The 21,228-nt window shown below is 40.0% G+C and overlaps 1 protein-coding gene across 1 annotated transcript; it reads left to right on the forward strand.

The window, feature by feature from the left end:
* The first annotated feature begins 3,747 nt into the window (after positions 1–3,747).
* On the forward strand, positions 3,748–21,126 carry EPHX4 (epoxide hydrolase 4). The gene is made up of 7 exons (XM_062004215.1): positions 3,748–4,058; positions 6,701–6,786; positions 9,912–10,069; positions 12,081–12,209; positions 14,172–14,275; positions 15,159–15,307; positions 20,209–21,126. The coding sequence occupies exons 1-7, from the start codon at positions 3,816–3,818 to the stop codon at positions 20,441–20,443; spliced, it is 1,104 nt and encodes a 367-aa protein (XP_061860199.1). The 5' UTR covers positions 3,748–3,815; the 3' UTR covers positions 20,444–21,126.
* Positions 21,127–21,228: the final 102 nt, after the last annotated feature.

Here is a 21,228-nt window from a genome sequence, read left to right on the forward strand (position 1 = left end):
TGGGGTGAAAGATGGGTCATAATATAAAGTGGTGCTGTTAGGATGTCTTGTTTAATGTCCACAGGGATTTAGGCCTGCCTTCATTTATAGTTTATACTTCATTAACAGCTATTTGTCTTGCAATAAAATATTACAGTTCACATTCAAGCCTCTCTACCTTGCTGTCATCTGGACATACTTTCTCACTGGGTTAATGCAAGCTCAAGATCCCTTGCTTTGGAAACAGAAAGTGACAAACACAAGACTTTATCCTCTGCATTTCATCCACTCTCTATAACTATACGGGCATTGCTAATGGTACTTTTATGTTGCTGCCACCAGCAACACCACCAGGCTGCCTGCACAGATTACTCAGCCCCCCGCTGAGGGGACAAGGATCACCACACACTCAGCATTGATGATACTTTATTCCAACCCCTTGTTTACACCATGTGCTTATATCTGCTACCACCAGCACCTCCTCTCACTCCACCCCGTGCCCACCTCTTCTGTATCTTCCACCTCTCACGTTACAACCCGAGATCTTCTACCACACTTTTATTCCTTCAGAAAAGAATTCCAGCTTCCTTGACTCCATATTGTCATATGAAGTCACACAATGCCAGCACTGCTAATGCTAATCTTAGCATTAGGTAAACCTTTTATTTGCAACACACAAGTCATTTAAGAGGATAATTACTTCCTACCTCCAGCTAGAAGGCTGAGTTTGTAGGAAAAGGAGATGGCCTCCAAATGAGAATAGCAAGCCTCTAATGACTGTGAAAGCTATCACAATCGAAGAAGTTGACATACCACTTGTGTACATACCCACTGCAAACAACAAGCTGCTTTAAGAGACTAAATACTCTTAGTTACCTAAGAATTAAAATATGTACTCTTATGCTGTTAATTTACCTTAATCATTTGTGAAAATAGCCACACTAATGTGTCATTTTTATACACGTGTCTACACTACTAGATTGTATTTGCACATAGTTAAAAGCTTTTAAAATTTTCTCTGTTACTAATAATTGCAATATGGTGGGGTTTTTTTACTATTAATAATGAGTTGGTCAGGCTGGAGGCATAGTCAATGATGTGCAAAGTGGTCCTTGTTTTGTCTCTCAGAGAAATGCTATTAGTTGAACTGACAAAAGATAAGCAGGCAGATGGCACATTATAGAAGGCAAAGCACACTGTCAAAGCCTGTAAGACAATCTGCCCTGGGGTTGGTTTGGCTTGGCACCCATTAGAACACTAATTTAGAGCAGAAGACGAGAAATCAAAATATGCAGAAGACAGAAAAATAATTATTGGGGTTCTCAATTTTTCTGATGAGATACATAGATTCTAAGCTTGCTTCTGCAAAGTGATGGAATATGTATGGAAGGTATTTGCTTTGTACAAACAGGTTTGCCAGGCATCTGCAGACAGCATGGTCCTGTAGCACAAAGCAAGCATTCCTCAATACGAGACAAATTCTACTGTTTCCTTGGCAAGCAGGACAACTCAGGTGGTGCAGCTGGAGGTGACAAGAAATGTTGAGCTGGGTGGGCGCCAATTCCATTGTGCAAAAGCCACCCAGAACTGCTAAATTCCCCAGCACTATCTTCTTCCGAGCTCTGATGACATAGCTAAACTCCACAGGCAAAAGGTTCTGACCACTGGTTTATTAAGGACTTTGATGACTACTATGTTATAAACAACACACTGGTTACTTTGCCCCTGACAAGCTTTCTAATTTATCTAAGTGGTTTACAGACCTGCACTTCAGGGAAAATCCTGCTGCAGTTAGCGCAATGTTGAGAAGCTGTAAAGGCTTCTTCCCAGCAATAACAAAAAACCCCCATGATTAGCACAAAGTCTGATGCATAAAAAATTAGCTATATGCTAATCCTGGAGTTGGAGGTATGAGTAATGTGAGCATGAATGGAAGGCTCAGGCTTGGTAGGCATGATTCATATAACCCTCCTGGAGTCTGCAGAGGTTAGTGTCTCAACTGAATCATTAGCTTCTGATGTTCTTTCTCCTTTTGCCCAAGAGAACAAAGGAGCCTTAAGCAGCCCAGCACCTTTTTCTCAGCAGTCTGATAAACCTCCTGACTTTAAGTTTGTAGGGCTCACATTCAGACCATAAGCAGGGGCTGTGAACAGCCCAATTCAGGGCTGTCAGATGATGTTGGCTGCTGCAATTTAATTGGTGTTATTGGTAAGAGGAAGCTCATCAGCTTTTTACAGCTACTTGAAGATGCTATCTTTAGTAGTAAAAAATAAATTCAGATAACTGTTTTGTACCTTATTTAAACTTTTCAATGCATGAAAATGCAATAGTAAGTAGTTATGGCATTCCTTCCTACTGCTTGATTGTTTAAAACTAACTTTCTGAAACCAGCATTAATTCTGCCACTGCCTTCAACAGGACAAGGATTCACCATCAGTGTCTTTTAAGCCTGAACTTAGAACAAGCAGGAGAAAGCATTGGGTAGGTTACAAAAATCTTCTACAAGCTGCGTTCCATGCTTAGTGAAAAACTACACGAATCTGGGCCACATGTATGTTTATTCAATTTGGGTTTTTTAAGGAGCTCATTAAATTAGACATCCTGGAGTCAACGGATGCATGGTGCCTTTGTACCAGCTTCTACTTGCACTGACTGACAGAGAAAAAAACGTCTTGGAATTTCTAATCCTCCAAACCCACCTGGACCAAAAATAACCAATTCCTACCTTGCTGCCCCTGCAAAAGGCAGGCAGTTGCACATAGGCCTGCATTATTAGCTGTGACTCTCAGGTGACCTCTACAGGCCTTGAGCCAGTCTGTACCCTCTAGTCTGAGAAGCAAGGGGTTTAGATCAAGGAGTAAAGTAGAGCAGGCTGTGCAATAAGTTGGATCAGGATTTAACGTACAAGATCAATTTTACTTGTTCTTGTAGTCAGCAACCACTACATCCACCTTTTGTTATCTCTCAGAACTAACAAACTGTAATTTTTCATAACTTGCACTTTTAATAACCTGTAAAATTAATTCATATAGCCATGCTTTTTCTTCAGTTTTGGATCAAATAAACCAAGCTGATTCTCAGTTACCTGCACATCTGTAGGCTCATACCAGCCAGGTATTTGCTGAAGCCTTTTCTTCTTATCTGAGCACCTGTGGCCTCATATGTGTCCATGACCCCTTGGCCTCTGCATGTAGCAATTTGCAACTAATGGACTGGCACAAGATTGTCCTGCTTCTAACGTCAGCCTTGGGTGGCTGAGATCTCAGTACTACATTCACTCAGTTGGAATGGAGTTGGTAATAATAATAATATCCTGCCTCTACTAGCAAATTTCCCTAGTACAATAATTCTTATAAACGGTACATTTTGGTGGTAGAGCTCAAAATTTGCATCTTTTTAAGAAATATTCATTAGTAACGTCATGCAATAACTGCTGGCAGGCCCCGAGGGGAGGCTGCCCCGCGCACCCGGGTCGCGCTTTTCGCAGTGACATCTGGAGTGAGTTTTGGTGCGTTTGGCAGCTCTGTCGTGGCACACAGCGGAACGCCACGCTCCTTCACTCCAGACACGGTTCCTCCTCCTTCCCCTACGAAGCAGCCGGCGGCAAGATCCCTCAGCACCCGAGCCGGCGGCCGCGCCGCCCCCGCAGCGCTGCGCGGGGCCTAGCGCGCAGGGCGGGGCAGCGCCGTGCCCGGCTGCGGCGCAGGGCGAGGGCCGCGGGGGGCAGCGAGGCGGGCGCGCCGCCGCCGCCGCTCCTGGTGCCTCCGCTCGGGCGGCTCCTGGCGGCGGCGGCGCTCCCAGCCCCTCCCGGCCGGCGGCAGCGGCGGCGGGGCCCGATGGCGAGACCCGGCGCTGCGTGCCCGCCGCCCGCCCGCCGGGTGATGGTGGCCGCCCGGGCGCTGCTCTTCTGGGCGCTGGTGTACAGCTACTGTGGGGTGTGCGCCTGCATCGCCGGGCTGCGGCTGCTCTGGAGCATCGGCCGCCGGCCGGGAGAGACCTTCCGCTGGGTGGTGCGGGAGAACCCACCCGCCTGCCTCAACGACCCCTCCCTGGGCACCCACTGCTACGTCCGGATCAAGGTGAGGGCGAGGACGGGGGGAGCGGCCCCACCGTGCACGGCACCGCGCCGGCTCCTCGTGTAGGCTGGCACCGCTGCGCGCCTGTCCGCGCCTGCCTCCGCGGCCCCCGGGAAGCTGCGGGGCAGCCGGGCTGGAAGGCCCGGGTCGGCTGCCCTGGGAGGGAGCGGTGCCCGCCGGCCGGGGTTTAGGGCCCTCGGCTGGGGCTCGGTGGGCAGGAGAGGCGATCGGCGGCCCCAAATCTCCCGCAGCCCGCCCACGGGTACGTGCTCTCTGCACCCTCCTCTGGCCTGCGCCGCTCTCTCGGTTGTTTACGGTTTGTCCGGTCGCACCTGAGAGCTCCTTTCGTGCATCGGGATTGCAGGAAAAAGGTGGAGTAAAAAGATAAGCCGTGTCCCAGAGGTTGAACAGTTCAAGCCACTCACAGTTTGTGTACCTGTCTCAGATCTCTACCCGTGATTTGCTCCTCCACCAAATACTCTAAATGAAGTTGTATTAGCTTGCTTTCTTTTGCAGTTAGAGGTGAGCCAAGAATGCACAGTATATTTTGTCAAGTGTTATTTTTAGTAAATAAGCATCTGGGTGGATGATTTTGTGCTTAGCAGTGCAGATATAAAGTATTGAATCCTACAGTTTCTCATGATTCACTTGTTTTCTTTTTCTAATATCGTTAGTAGGCATGTGACTGCTTTTTTACTCATATGCCACAATCTTTTTTCCTGTAGCACCAAGGAGTAAATGAGTGGGTTGCTTGGGATTGTGAGGGATATGACTGTAATAAAAGAGCATGTAGGGGCAAAGCTGGTTGCTGTCGTTGTGAAAGCCTGTCACTCTTTTTGGGAAATACAAAACTCATGCCATTGGATAACAGCAGGGTAATATGTTATTTTCTGAACACGTGTATCCTATAAATCTGTACAGATTTCAACAAAGCAAAAGAGACTTTCAGAAAAAAGGGCAACATCCTACCTCTGTTTTGGGGAGTAGAAGAAAGGGACAGAAAGTATCAGCTTTAAAAGGTAGAGGATGGGCTTAGTTTGGGGCATGTGACATTTAAACTGCTGCCGTACAAGTGGTGAATGAATTTGTGTGAGTTAAGAGAATGTCCTTAAAGCAATAAATACGTGAAAATTAAAACAGTGAGGGTAAGTCCATAGAGCACACTAACTGAAGGAAGATAGAGGATTTACCTCTAACCTCTAAGTTGGAGGAGGATTTCCCCATTACTCAGTAAATTGAGAAGAGAAACTGGGACAGGAAACTAAGAAACTTCTGTAATTTCAAATGCAAAAGGATCAAAGGAAGAGTGATGTGGAGAATGGTGAAGATGTAACAGCCATAAAATTTACTGGAAATTTACTTTTAGCTCTAGGAAGTTCAACTTCATTGGCATCCAAGAGGAGAAATATTAGTGTGGTTTTAGGCAGAACTTGGAAAAAGTCTCTGTTATATCCATAGCAGGGATAAAAAACCTTGATGTTCCCTCTTCAAAGGCCTTTCAGGAATCAAGACTTAAGTTTTGTAGCTGTTTAGTGACTTGGCAACACCAAGCTAGCTCAGACAATTTGAAGCTCTGTCAAGAAAAACTTTTTGTATGCATTTGTAATCCTTGGCCTGATAGAAGCTCCTGATGTATAGCAAAGGCATGGGGTTTTTCTTCCCATTTGAAAGTAGCAGAGAGTGCATTGGTTCAGGAGCAGAACAGCCTTTCTTCCTGCAGTTTCCTTCACATGACTTTTAAACAGCATGTTGTATTCTGTGAGCTAACTTTTTGCCCAACGTCTATATCCACTTCTGTGCCAGAATTCAATAAGCTGCTAGGTCATTATTTCAACTTAACTAAGTTCTACTGGATTTAACCTTGACTTAGTGTAAGCTTGTGTATATCCTTCCCTTTCAGTGGCATCTCAGTGTTCAGCCTCTGCACTGCTAACAGTAACTAATGTGCCCAGTGGTAACGATTTTAAGACCCATTTTCTTAAAAAAAGTGCCTGAGAAATAGTGACTATAACAGGGGAGGAAAAAAATGATAACATTAAAGCTTTGTTTTCTGAGGGGAAGCCTTGAACGTTAAAAATGAGCAAAACCCACTTGCTTTCAAGTTACTTAATTTTGATTGCTTTTGATTCTTAAGAATCCATGTGGTCCAGTACTGTGCCAGAACACAATGTAATGTTGCATAATTTTACAAACTAACTGAGGGACTGAAAGTGCATGTGAAGTATACTGTGTCTTAAAGTCTTCCCACAAAGCACATGACCAATGTCCATGTGAAGGCAAGGTGCTGGCTTGGACAGTAATCTGCATTTCCTTGTCACAGTGGCAGGCAGTGCTCTTTCAGAAACATTAGTGTGCCCATGGCTGAACTGGCTCACAGTCATCACCTGGCATGTTAAAGACAATCCTCTCTGGAAAAAGCTGTGGCAGCCTAGATGTGGGATGCTCAGCGTTGCCAGGGTGTAGAAGATGCCTGATTTCAGAATTGCAGAAGACTTCAGCTTCAAAAACTGATAGCATGGTGTGTTTTTCAGTGGTGATATGCTGTTAGTTAGAATTAGTAGTCTGAAAGCAGATTAGTTCTCACATCTCAGTACAGCAGTTCTGTGCAAGCAGAAAAACCACACTTCTTTTTCTCTTTATTTTAGGATTCAGGGCTAAGATTCCACTATGTGGCTGCCGGAGAAAGGGGTAAACCACTCATGTTGCTGCTTCATGGCTTTCCAGAATTCTGGTAAAACTCTCTACCTGCTTTTCTTGTATAAAAGTGACTGCTTAAGAGTCATACATGAGAGTGATCATCTCAAGTATCCCCGGTGCGATCTGGTCTATGTGTCTGTGAGTACTATGTTCCAGTAAGGAACAAACCATTGAAACATTTTTTAACTGCAGCATCTATAAATGAATCCTGCAGACTGACACCAAGCAGTCATTATTTTTGCATTGTCAACCCATTTTTTCCCCAAGTATGTAACTTTTCTTCAAACTTATAGGAGGAACTGCTTATCTTTAATTACTTTCCTGTTTGGATAATGTTTGCACTCTATGGCTAAACTTAGAAATTATAGCAGAGGGTGTTAAAATAAAGATCCATTATAGGTGGTTGCATTTATTAAAAGTACTATACATTCATTTTTAACTGGGGAAGAAGAACTATGAGTTCTATAGGCTATTGTGCAGCCTAATTTCAGAATGCTACTCAGGGAAAAAGATTCTATTATTAGTTCATCACAAGATGAATGATGAATCAAACCCAATCCTAAACGTTTGTTTATAAAAATGAAAAGCGGTCATGTGTCTAATGATTTAAATAAATTGCTCAGGCTGTCATTGCCAAGTTTAACTAGTGAAGCATGGCTTACAGAATTACACAAAAAAAACCCCAATAAGAGAATAGGGGAAGTGGTAATGCCAGTAATTCAGCAAGTTAAATGATCCTTTTCCTTTCTAAACTCAGATATGGAGCTAGGGTCCACTGTTGGAACTGTGGTCTTTCAAGCTGAGTTCAGGTCATACCATGATAAACTGACCCAGGTAAACCAGAGGTCAGTTCTCTTCCCTTAGCAATTTCCCATAGATACCAATGGCCTTGAGGATGATGGTAGAAAGTGGTATTTATTTTAAGACAAATTTTCAAAGAAGTAGATTGTTCTAATAATAAATTGATATCTAAAAGGCTTAAGCTTTGATTAAATTAGATGGGAAGGTGCACATTCTATGCAAACATCATGCATACCTTGCATAACACATATCCTAATGTGGTACAACAACTGATACTACAGCTAATTTCCCCTATACTGGGAATAAAACCAGAAAATCTACCATTTTATGTATATATTCTACTGACATTCAGCAAGTTATTTTCAAAACAGAAAGCCATTCTTACAGATTAGAACAATGAGTCATACCTTAAATTGACAGTTAACGTATTGTATTATCTGACCATTCAAAAGGAATAAGAAACTGTTCTATAGGTCACTGGGACCAGCAATGTCGTTTATTTAATGTTTCTGAAAAAGAAGAGTGCATGCCCGTAGTCTACAAAATAGCCATGCTACCAATACACTGCTGTTGGCTTGTTGACTCAATCGGTGAAGAATTTTTTGTGCAAGAATAGAAATTATTTTGAGAGCGCAAGATAAAACAATTGTGACTTAAGAGATATTTAAAGCAGCATCAGATTTGCATCGTCTACCAAAAGAAACCCATCCAAAACCAGATATGATTCACAGTTAAAATTCTTAGTTGTAACAAATCCTCTGCTGTCAAATGTCTCAGGTTTACAAGTAGGATGACTGTAACCAGACAATACTGACCTCGGTGATTGAGAATGCCTGAGAATGAATGATCACTTAAGAATATAATGCATCAGAGCCGTTAAGTGCTTTGGGTGCATAAGGACTGGAAAATCAATACAAATGTTGTGGAAAGACAGAATATTTGAAATTGGGCATAATATGTTGAGACAGCTGCTAAATTTTGTACAAGCTGCCTTTCAGAAATTATGTGATCAAAAAGTCAAACAACAATTTCTATGATTTAACCTTATGAACGTGAAAGCAGTTGATGTTTCAAAATTCTGCTTGCAAAGCGGTTGTCCAGTAGTTACATTTCATATGTGGTAAAAGGATTTTTTTCAGATAGAAAACCTACCCACTCTGGTACGTCAGACATTTGGAGATTGGTGGAACAGAAGCTCAGGATAGCAAGTAGATATTTTCTGAAAACACAAATAGTTTATTTATGGGCCTCATCGTTTCTTGTTAGTGAGGTATGTAGGATAGCTGCAACAGTTACCATGGCAAACTCAGCCTCAGAGTTGTTGTATAATGCCTTTAAAAATCTCATTCCTGGAGAGCTCAGCTGAATGTTGTATTTGCATTATATGGCACTGCAATTTAAAGGTTCTGATCCTTTTGTGTATATGAATACAAATTTCTGTCATTAATGTCACTGTTATATTACTTATGTTCAAAGTCCCTAATAGGCTGGAGGCAAAGCTAAAGTGGAAGAGCCAGTGATCTGATGCAGACACTGAATTAAGGTAGAATTCTATGCATCACTTGTACAATTGATGATGATCCAAATGTTATATATTGTTTATCGGAGACTGTTGAAATGACTAGAAGTAAAAGCCAGATCCTAGAACAGAGGGATACAGACATTACTATAGAATCGTAGAATGGTAGGGATTGGAAGGGACCTTTGGAGATCATCTAGTCCAAGACCCCCGCAGAATCAGGGTCACCTACATCAGGTCACATAGGAACATGTCCAGGCGGGTCTTGAAGACCTCCAAGGAAGGAGACTCCACACCCTCCCTGGGCAGCCTGTGCCTGCTTCTGCAGGGAGCTTGGACTAGATGATCTCTAAAGGTCCCTTCCAGCCCTACCATTCTGTGATTCTATGATTCTAAAAAGATAAAAAAACCCCTTGCCTTGAGACAGACTTCTGTACTCCTTCAAAATGTGTGTGTGAGCAAGCCAGGAAGAAGACAAGGCTTTTCAGACCTTACTTTTTTGATGATACTACAGCTCCAAGGATAAAACGGAATAGTAGTCCTCAATGTACTCTGGATTGCACCTAATTCCTTTTCAGCAAAGGGACCATGTCAAAATCTAGGAACCATTGAAACACTCAGGCTCTGGCCGTACCCCCTTTCTGGCAGCTGTACCTCCTTACTGGAGAATTCAAGAAGAGATCACAAAACTGCTATAGCAGAAAGAAAGAAAGAAGAATGGCATTGCACACAAAGCCATGCTAATTTACCCTCAACTCCTTGGGAGCAAAAGCATTGAGTGCATTTCGGTATCATGCTGCTTGACTTTGTAACTCCAACTTTTTTTCCCCCTCTGTTAGGTATTCCTGGCGCCATCAGTTGCGGGAATTTAAAAGTGAATATCGAGTGGTGGCCCTGGATTTGAGAGGTTATGGAGAAACAGATGCTCCTTCTCACAAAGAAAATTACAAGTTAGATTGCCTGATAACAGACATAAAGGATATTTTGGAATCGCTAGGTGTGTTAGTAAAGACTGCTCAGCTCACAGATAACTTGATTTTCTGGAAAAAAACCCAAACATGAAGATCTAGCATTGATTTTATTTTTGTTTTAATCCCCTTGCATTCTCTGTAATAAGTACACTACAGATATGTGTAGATACAAACTTAAATATACTCATATTGTATGAACTATGATTAATGAAAAAGGTTTGTTTTCTAATTATAATGTGTATGTCAGTGTAAGCAATATGTAAATATGTTTTTCCATCGTGAGTTTAAAAAATATCTTCCCTGTGAGCTGTGGAATCCAGCACAACCTATGGTCTTTTTCTGTAAGAAGGTCTTCACTTACTCCTAACCACTCTTCTCAGTGGTTAGAATTAGAGTCTAATAACACCAAAGTATTTAAATCAAGTGACAGTTTTTGATGCACAAGCAGAATAAATATTGTGGGCTTTATAAAGATGATGACAGTACATCTGCTGTATTAAAAATAATGCCAAAATACTACTGCTGCTGCACGGTAGTTGGTTCTCAAGAGCTGAATCACTCTATCTTACACAACAGTGAAAAGAACAGAAGGGAGACAAGGGACATGTTTCTCCCTGTGGCAAAAATTCGTGGCAAGCCTGCAAAATTTGCCCCTCCAGATCAGTTCGAGGCATAGCTGTTCTGGTAATAAATTATAAAAACTACTGAAGAGTATTTCTCTTCCATACCGATAGCAAGATCGGGGATTAGTTTGTCATTCTCTCAGTCATTTTAACTCCCTGAATAGTCTAGGGATAGTGAAACAACTTACTGCATTTCACATGAAGAAACACTAAAGCAGTGATTCCAGTTCAAAGGTTTGAATTTAGGATTTGCTTTTGCATTTGATGTTGGTGCATTGTCAAAAGATTGGGCAGGCATTCCCAAGCTGTATTGACATTTTCCAGCCTTTGCTGGTTGTGTTAATCTCCATGGTAATGCCATGGTTATGCTTGAGAAGTGCTCCCATCATAATTCAATTTCATAGGGATTCAGGGTTTTTTTTGGAAAACAAAAGTATTTCTAGGGCTGTTATCTTTGTTCTAAGCTAATGTTAAATTCTTTTTGAGAACTTGACTATATCAAAAGATTTCTGTCCAAGAGGAGTTATAAGGTGCTTTGAAACTGCATCCACATTTGTCAGAATTCTCAACAGTTTGGCTTGTATACGTTTTGTTGGTAGCGTATGTGCTCGGTGTTACAGCTCTCAGTGAGGAGGATGATGCTACCCGACAGCATAGTATGTATCCCAGCAGTGGTTAAAGGGATAGTTACTCTTTCAAAAACTCAATTGTGATTTTTCTCCCCCTTTTTATTGCTGTTAAATTACCATTTTTATTTATGGAAGAATGATGAGAACGTGAATGATGAGAACTTTAAAAATTGCCATCAAAACTGCATATGGAGAGAAGCTACAGGCCTTCTGAGTATATAAATGTGTGTAATTAGAGGTGTGTATATAGATGCTAAGAGCTGTGACCTCTTTTTGCATAAAGTTAGGTGCTTAGGTAACCTCCCAGGTTCAGAGAAACGCACAAGGATTAGGTTTTTTTCAGGAGAGGCTCAGGAGATAGCTCAGCCTTTCTGTCTGAAGCTTCAAACTCTGTAAACATGACAAACATAATGACTGCAAGTTGAATTACGTTGGCCAAGGTGTGAACAAGGTGGCCATTTGGTACCAAGTGACCTCAGTTTGACATTGTGGTGACACAGTCAGTGGAATTGAAATGGAGTTAAATAATTTTAATCATTGAGGGGAGTGTTACACTATAATAGTTAAACTATATTTAACCATATAGTTTAACTATAGTTAAACTATAGACTATAATAGTGTACTATTTTTTCTGGCCATTAGTAATGGAAGCATTGCAGTATTAGTTACATTTACAAATGTGCTGGGACAACTATTTTGCCAAATAATGAATTTACTGAGTGTGATAATTTGTATGGATACAAATTCCACTGAAATAAAATCACAGATGTTTGTTTATGTGGTAGGATACAACAAGTGTGTATTGATTGGCCATGACTGGGGAGGAATGGTCGCTTGGTTAGTGGCAATATGTTACCCTGAAATGGTGACAAAGCTGATTGTGGTTAATTTCCCTCATCCTTCTGTGTTTACAGGTGAGTTTTATATCAGTGTTTGTTAATCCAGAGTATCTGCATTTTCTTTATGATTGTGTTTGCTTTGGGTTGCTAAAGAAGAACCAACTACTTGCCCCTTTAGATGTTCAATAGATCCATTGGCAGTACTCAGTGCATCCCTCAATCTGGACCATATTTGATGAAGCAGTAAGGTGTCCAAGACTTTTGGAAATAATTTATCATAGGAAGTGGGAGTGCTTGCAGCCAAAGTTACTTAAACTTTGAAGGTCCACAAACATGAATCTGGTTTATACCACTTTGGCAGGCTAAAATCCCCCAAGAGGGGTCCATATTGCATTACACCTAGGTTAAGGCCTCATTGTATTATCAAATTGGCATAAAACAGTCTTTGTATAAATAGGAATAATACATTAGAATTTAGTTTTGATTTAGGTGACAGTTGACAATTTATGATCTGGTGTAATATTCACTGGAACAAGACAGCCTTTCCAGGCTAATTAGCAGAGGCTCAGGAATGTAGTAGTGTGAGCTCAAACAAGGATTTAGATGCCCTAGCAGAGTTTGTTATGTGATAGGCTTTTCTACTAGACAGAATTATAAAACATTTCATAAAGATTCAGTAATTAAAATAGTATCTCACTCATTTTAACTTCTTCAGTTGCTGACCTTACCCTGTTTCCATTTAAGAAGTAACTCCACTTCCCCAGAAATAGTTAAGAAAACTCAGTGCAACTTGAATTTTCATTTCAGTTGAATGTAGATCTGACCTTACACCATGGCAGAATCTGAACTATTCACACATGTTGTTCTCACAGTGTTCTTGGGCACCTTTCTAAGATATTAAAGAACACCGTACCCAAGGAAAGGGCTGTTTACCACCACGTGAGCTATCAGGGGCTTTTTGCAGTATTTTTACTGAGAGCAGGAGACAGGCTATATAGAAGACAAATGCAGTTTATTATAGTATTTCTTAGTATTTTTATATATATTCATGTACAGAATCTGTTCTGTAGCTTGATAAGTCTCCTTGGATCAAGTTTGTTCTACTGTGGATTAAATGAAAATACCAAGGTTATAAATCGTGCAGAAAGGTAAAGTTGATGGTGGCTCATCACAGAAAAATTGAAGGAGTGATGCAATTAAAGAATGTGTAAGATATGAAAGCTTAGAAGATAGCTGAATTTGGTTTAAAATACATTTTTATTCATTGTCAGAATTAACATTTCAGAGAGATCTCCTATGTTGGGAGTGCAATTTTGCCTTTCTGAATTTGCATCTCTAATGGATAAGTTCTGTTCCTAGTACCTGCACACGTTCTGTGCTTGCTTTGAGGAAGTTAGATATTTGAATGTCATTGTTGGCTCTTGCAACTCATTGGAGACACAAAATTACAATTTAAAAAAAAAAAGGCTTAATGCAAATTTGGCTACATCATTTTCTTTGGTTACATATGCTCCAGTGTCTTTAAAAAGTGACACCGGCTAATCTTGATTATGGTTCTTGAAATTGCCAAGAAGACAACTTTTGGAAAAATTCTGTCATTTCCTCAACAGAGTTGATGCTGTCTTTGATTATCATGTACAGGTTTCTGTGCATCACATCTTTGATGAGAAAAGTGCTTTGACTTGTATTTATGCCTCCTGTTCCACAGCTGAAAAAAAATGCTTTGGACTAGCTACACAAAGAGATCCCTAAATGAAAACATGTCATGCAATTAAACTCCCCAGTGTCACTGCCTTCACCCAATCTTTGGCAAGCTTCTGGTTTGATGACTGTTTCTAATAACAGATACAAAAGAAGTACGTTTTAATGGCCACATCATACACGTACTTTGGAAACAATAATCATATTCTGTCACACAACATGCTCTAATGTAATGTTTTGAAAACATACCTTTAAGTTTATAAAATAGTAATACTAACAGTAGTTTTGTTTGAGTCATCAGTTTTCATTTTTAATTCATGGGCATTTTTGTTTCAGAATACATTCTACGACATCCATCACAATTGATTAAATCTGGTTACTACTTCTTTTTCCAAATGCCATGGTTTCCTGAATTCATGTTTACAATAAATGATTTCAAGGTGAGCAAAATGAGTGCTCTTGTTTATATATTTAACTGTGAGTGATGGAAGAATTGCCACCTACATTGATCCCTTAACATGTAGTTATAATTACTGGGAGAAAAAAAATGGAACTTTCTGATTTTTCTTTTTAAGCTTTATATATTTATATAAAGTAGGATATAAGTACATAGAGTCTCTTGAGATCAAGTCTTGCTTTTACATTTCTGGGAGGCATTGAGGTACATACTTTTAACCTTCAGCACTATAGTGCATTACTCCACCTAGACAGTCAGCTGGTTTTACTTGTGCCTATGCAAGTGGGACACATTTGGTGCCTGGGGAATTCTTGCTGACTTACCTGAAGCTCCTGTGTGCTCTAGGTCATCCTCTTAGGCCCCTCAGAGTCTGCTACAGGGCATCAAATTCAGCCAGGTGGTTAATTCTGACTGAGGAACCAAGAAGGCCACCAGCTTGTATAACTTTAAAACACAAGTACAAACTCATAGAAAGGCAAAATGCAGCTGCAGGCATGCATTCTCCTACATGCACAGGGCCCGGTGGGGAGGTCCTGAATCACTCTTCCTCCTGCTGTTGGGGTCCATCCCAAAGAAAAGTATGTACCTGTGCTTGCCTTTGACTGTCACAGGTGGCAGGTCAGGGTGCAGAAGTGAGGAACTTGGTAATACTGGTTTTTGTCAGGACTTGATTATTCTGAACTAAGTTATACTAGAAATAATTTTACTATGTGCTTTACACATAGCTCTTAAAAAAAGCATTTAAACAGTTCATTATACTCTGAAATATTTATCTATATATATATGTGGAAGATGTGTCTTGTTGAAGGAGAGGTCACATTTTCAGTCTTATCTTACACAGTGACTTTTTTTGCTTCCTTTTGTAGGTTCTCAAAGGCTTATTTACCAGCCAGGCCACTGGAATTGGAAGGAAAGGCTGCAGATTAACAGCAGAGGATATTGAAGCTTATCTCTATATATTTTCACAACCTGGAGCATTAACTGGACCCATTAACCATTACAGAAATATTTTCAGGTCAGTGTAAGATTCTGAAACAAGTTAAAATATTCCAGAGACCCCTTGAGACAAAAAGAAATGATTGCAACTTATGCTGCTGTAGAAGGAAACCCACAAATTGTTTCTAACAGGTAACCAGTGTCAACCAGTGTGATGCAGAGTGGATTACAGGAGGTATTGACGCAAAGCGGTGAAACAACCAGAGTGCAGATAAGGAAAATCTTTGCTTCAAAATCTAATAAAGACCTTTTCTCATTGACAGAACCCATGGCAGTCACAGAAATCTCTCTCTAATACTTGTAAAATTAACATCAATTAATTGTTTGTGTTACAGTTCATATTACCTAATCGTAAGATCTATGAAGAAATCATTATTTGATAATATTACTAGACAATGCAGCATCGGAGTACATTACTCTCACTTGTAACTTTACAAAACTATGTCTGACTAGAATTTTATTGTGTTTGGGCTGAGTTTATTTAAAAGAAAAAAAAAAAAAAGATGGGATAAGTTTTCTTGTAACTTCAGCCTAAAACTAACTGTAACTTGTTCCTGCTTCAGACTCACTGGCAGTAGTAGGCATGTCTAGCAGGGAGCGTGCATATGGTATCATAATAGGAAATACTTTTTGCAAGCTTTCTTTTTATTTTCTCAAACAATTTTCTAATGGCTTTAACTTTCCTGGAAGGAGCTGGTTTGGCCTTAGAGGCTGAGTTAGCGAAGACCTTTTTATCTCCCTAAAACTTAACAGGGCCGGAAGGTCTTTAACTGTGCATATACTTGCAACTTACAGTCTTAACTTGAAGGATTATATCAAGAAGAGTGGGATTGAATTCTTTTTTAATTTGCTGCCTCCAGTCTTCAGCAGTGCTAAATTTCCTGCACGTTTCTCTCAGAAGAGCAGCTTCCCAATGTTCTTTAAAAATTACAGCTCTTTTCCTTCCTGAAACTCATGTTTAAAGGAGATTAACTTTTCATTTTCCCTGGTCCAAATTTAGTGCCACCTTTACTGCTTTTTCTATGCCTTCCATGCTGTCACTGTCAGTAGAGCAGTCAGCAGGGAAATACTGGTAGGAAAATGGGGATCTGAGCTAGGTGCTGTCTTGTACAGGCTAAGGGACAAAACTGGAACAAGAAAGTAGAGAGATGGTGTATTTTCCTCTGAACAAGATAACATCAAGCCCAGACACCAATGGGGAATAAATGAGATGGCTGGTAGCAGTATACTTACTTAAAGCAATGCAGAGAGTGGTGGATGATATCAGCTGGGACGTTGGAGGGTGGCTGGGGGATATGCTCAGCAGCTCCCTGGCCCTGCTGATACCTTAAAAGCTGATCTGAGTAAAAACTCGAAGACTCAGTTTGGAGTTTTAGAACTTTAGAACAGGCATTCTTTTTATTCAGAGCTGGGATATTTCCTCCAAGTGTGTCTGTCTCATCACACCAAGACAGCTATCTTTATTGTTGAGTTACATATTCACTGTATTTCTTGGAAAATACATGCATATTCATTTTAGTTCCCACTGATTATTTACAACCCCCCCCCATCCCCTTATGTATGCTCCATTATGTGAGTCTGGGGTAGTTTTGGGGTCTCTAGGGGTCGTTTTGGAGCATCCACTGTTTGACCCTAAGGTAGTTAGTCCATGTGGTTCGCTTTAAAAGGAATTGTTCTTCAAAAAAAGCCTTGTTAGTTGCAGGTGTATTCCCAAAGATCTTGTTAGTTGCTGATGGATCGTTTTTCTAAGTTATTTATTACCTCCTCTCCTTATGTTCCCTTCCTTGTGTCTTCTGGGTTAGCTCGTTAGTACTTATTTATGTCTGCCTACTGGCTACAGAGCATCTTGCCTCCATTTCCCTTAACTCAAGGCTTACATGAAATTCTTTATTGTTTAGTTGTTGTATTACTGCAACGCGCTGCAGGAGCCCCCAGGGTGGGCTGTTGAGCCGGAGAGGCTTGAGTGCCCGTGCTCCGTGTTTGCCACAGCATCTTGCAGCAGTGAGTGTGCAGATTACAGTGATATCTCTGTGATAGCTGAATTGCTATGGGATTCAGATTAGACAAATTAAGAGTTGTTTATGTTTAAACTATTGTTTCAGGCCTTTTCGGGCTCAAAAAAGCCTAGTATCAGTCACCCATCAGAAAATATCTTCACATATATAAATTCCTCTCTCTGTGTGTTTTTGTGCAGTTTGCTTTTTTTCCTAATGAGTACTTCCTTATATACAGATGTACTTATACCTATACTGCATTCAGAGAATAATTTCTTAGGTGCTATCAGCCACAAAGCAACAGGTTTTGGACTGGAAGGAGAAGATTAGTCTTCAGCTCGTTTGATTCCTGCCACAAACTCTGATAGTCAAACCTTATGGGATGTGAATGATTAAATATTAAAAGTGGATTGAATGTTTTACTTCCTCTCATAAGCCATTAGGCAGCACTTAGATGCTAATGATTTATAGTCACTGTAATTCTTAGTGGGCTGGCACTGGTGACCTGGGTGTTAAAAGTTTTCAACTCTTTACAGTTCACCTGAAGTTTCATTCTTTAGAGCTTATTTTTTCTGGGAAGTTATTCCAAAAGAGATGATTGTAACCACCTACTTCAATCCAACACCAACACGTCCTTGTACAAGTAGCACAACTGTCATTCCTTTCGCCATCAGCACTTTGAAATAAAAACAGTAAAGCTTTTGTATCACGCTTGGTTAAGAGAGATGGGTAAGCAGTTGAAGCTTGAACTTCTTCTGCTATGCCTTTTCTTATAGCAGTTAAGCAGGTACTTCACTGTTAGTTTACAAAAGAGCCGTGTAACAGCGCTGTATGAAGGACTGAGTATGTTTTTCAAATCTTCAATGGCATGGTTCGAAGTTCCCTGTCTAAATGTGAAACCTGCATGTCAGCCTTATTAAAGGAGATTTCTAGAAACTTCAGGCATAATATAATGTCCCATATTCCATACTGAAAATAAATACAGTGGAGCTCATAGGCAATTAAAGTAACAGGTGGCTTTATTGATGCAGTGTGTGTGGAAGCTCCAGTAAAGGCCTCTTAAGTAACACTACAGATCTTCCAGAGCACTAAAACACCGCAGTAAACACTGCAGTAGTGGAAAAAAATACACATATAAATGGCAAAGAGGTACAGGATACTGGATTTAAAAGATAAAGAGATTAATCTAAATGCACTGACACAGATCATCGGGTTATACATTTTTCAAAGTGACACTGCGAATAAGCTGTGGTTCAGTGGGTGAGGTCGTGTTGTTTGCAAAATGGCTTTTTAAATCCCCTGCTACAAAAAACACTTTTAAGATTTTTCTTAAGTCATCAATCAAAATGAAATTAAAGTATTATTTAAAGTGATATCTTATTAATATTTCTTGACATCATGTGTAAGTAGAGAGGAAGAATGTCTTCAAAGTCTCCATTTCTTATTTTAAACTAATGCATGCTGTCTTTCTTTGTCTTTCCTTTTGTTACATAGTCTCTTAACTAACTCGTAAGTTTCAACCTGACACTGAAGTATACCACAAAAGTTTGTTCAGAAAGTCTTTTTTAGATATTACTGAGCCTTCATATAATAAGGATTTGTATCTAATCAGATGGAATCTGTTTTGAGTTGTCACAGCTAATGTGTTACAGTGTGTGGCTAAGATTACACGATTCAAGCATAGATTAGATACATTTTTCATCATCTCTGACATAGATGTGCTGGAATAAATTCTGCTGGGTTAATAGCAGTTTATGTTGAAATAGTCTTTTGGACCTGCTTTAGCAGAGGGCTTGGACTAGGTGATCTCTAAAGGTCCCTTCCAACCCCAACCATTCTGTGATTTCTAGCAACTTGTATCTTTCCTAATGTCTACCTTTAATGTAAGAAAAATATTTATAACATATTTCATTTAAAATCGTCATATTAAGAATAATAAAAAGTGTTTGCTGAGACTTTAAATAGGTCATTGTGATGGTATCATTTTTATTAACATTTTGCTTTCTAAGGGCTTTTCTTCAAAGTGTTCTTCAAATGTCTCATAATATATTTGTCTTGAAACACTTTGAAGTCTGCCAAAGCTTTGGGTCATGATAGTGCAATTTTATGACTCCATGAAATGCAAATTTTTTAAGGAACGATTTTCTTGCACTGCATACAGATGTGGGTATGTAAGCCCAAGGCCTTCAGAAAGATACTGTTCTTTGTAAAAGGAACTCTGGTGCACTTTGAATTTTGGCATGAGTTTCATAGATGAGTGAATGTAACTGATTTCAGTTCAGCATTTCAGACATGAGGTATTATTATTTCGGGCTATACTATGTGATATTTAATTTTAGGGAGGTCTGAAACACTCTAGCTGGTGTCTTCTGTAGGGTCCAAAAATGGCAATCCACCATTTCCTGGACAACCATTTTTTGGTAAGGCAGTTTGGTTACTCAGTTAGCTGGATACCTTGAACACTGTAGTCTTAAAAGTGATTGAAAACAATGTAATTCACTAAAACCTACTTTCAGTAAATAATGCAGGTTCAGAAGTTTGCCACAGCATTCATCATCCAAGGGAAAGCCACTGACCCAGAAAATTGTAGCCATGTTGTTCCACATTCCCTCTGACAGAGATCATGGGGCTCTGGAGCTGAGCACCATGCTGAAGCATCATTCGTGTTCCAAAAATAAGACCTCTGTTGCAATCAGCTGCTGATGATAGACATGTAACAGTGAAAGTATCTTCTGACAATTTCACCATCCTTAAAAACAATTAAAAAACTTTGAGTCACAGGAATGTTTCCTTGGTGTTGAAGATATCTTAGAACCTAGAAAGCTTGCAATGACTGTGTTGATTTCAAAAGCTAAGTTGACTGAAATCTGTCTTGGTGTTTTTTTGGTTAAAATAAGACCTAACCAAGTGTGTATTATTTTTAAAGCTGCCTACCTCTGCAGCACCATGAAGTCGTCATGCCAACGCTGCTATTGTGGGGAGAAAGAGATGCATTTATGGAAGTTGAGATGGCAGAAATTACACGGATTTATGTCAAAAATCATTTCAGATTAACTATTTTGTCTGAAGCCAGCCATTGGCTCCAGCAGGATCAACCTGACATAGTGAACAAGTTGATATGGACCTTTCTAAAGGAAGAGACAACAAGAAAAAGAGAATGACTGTTTGTACATGTTTTAAGGGATCTACATAAAAGCTCTTCAGATGTAAAAAACTAATTGTTATCAGGGCCATGTTTCCAGCCTGCCTTCTATTTTGAGCTGTTATAGAAAAGTGTTTTCAATGTACAGTACATTCGGACACCAGTGTTACTGCTAGAAGAAGCGAGTGCAAGAATACATGATAGCAACATTGGTTTTACCTGTATACTTGTATTTTGCACATAAAAACACCTGCCTTAAGATATATGTGTGTATTTGTACAGAAAGAAAATCATGGAAAGTTGCTTGGTTTTGTTCTCTCCCTTGCTTTACAGTTTTAATGTATGGTGCCTTTTAAAAATTTATAATGAAACAATAGAGTGGTGCCATACTGAAGGAAATCGTGAGTTTTCATTCTAGATTTGCTTGGATTTTTTTAATGTATTTTAGCATTAAACAGTAACTAACTCTCTGATCTACGTTTTAGCATACTGAGTGACTGAAAATTTTCAGGGCACATTCCTAGTCTTCAAGTGACTGTTACATATCTTGTATTGTTGAATGCAGCTGCTTTGTGAAATGTGTTTTTCTTTCTTGACTAAAAAAAAAATGGGAAACCTGTACATTCAACGTGTTTGAACAAGAATGGAAAATTAAGATATCATATGTATCAAACCCACCTCTAATAAAATCCAATTACACTACTCCCTTCATCTGACTTCCTGTGGAGAGATTTCTTACTGAGGTTAACTGGGTTTGAATAGCCAGAGTGTCTGTCCACCGTGCAGCCTTCCTCATGCTATGAT

This window comes from Colius striatus, chromosome 10, assembly GCF_028858725.1.
Source record: "Colius striatus isolate bColStr4 chromosome 10, bColStr4.1.hap1, whole genome shotgun sequence".
NCBI classification, from domain to species: Eukaryota; Metazoa; Chordata; class Aves; order Coliiformes; family Coliidae; genus Colius; species Colius striatus.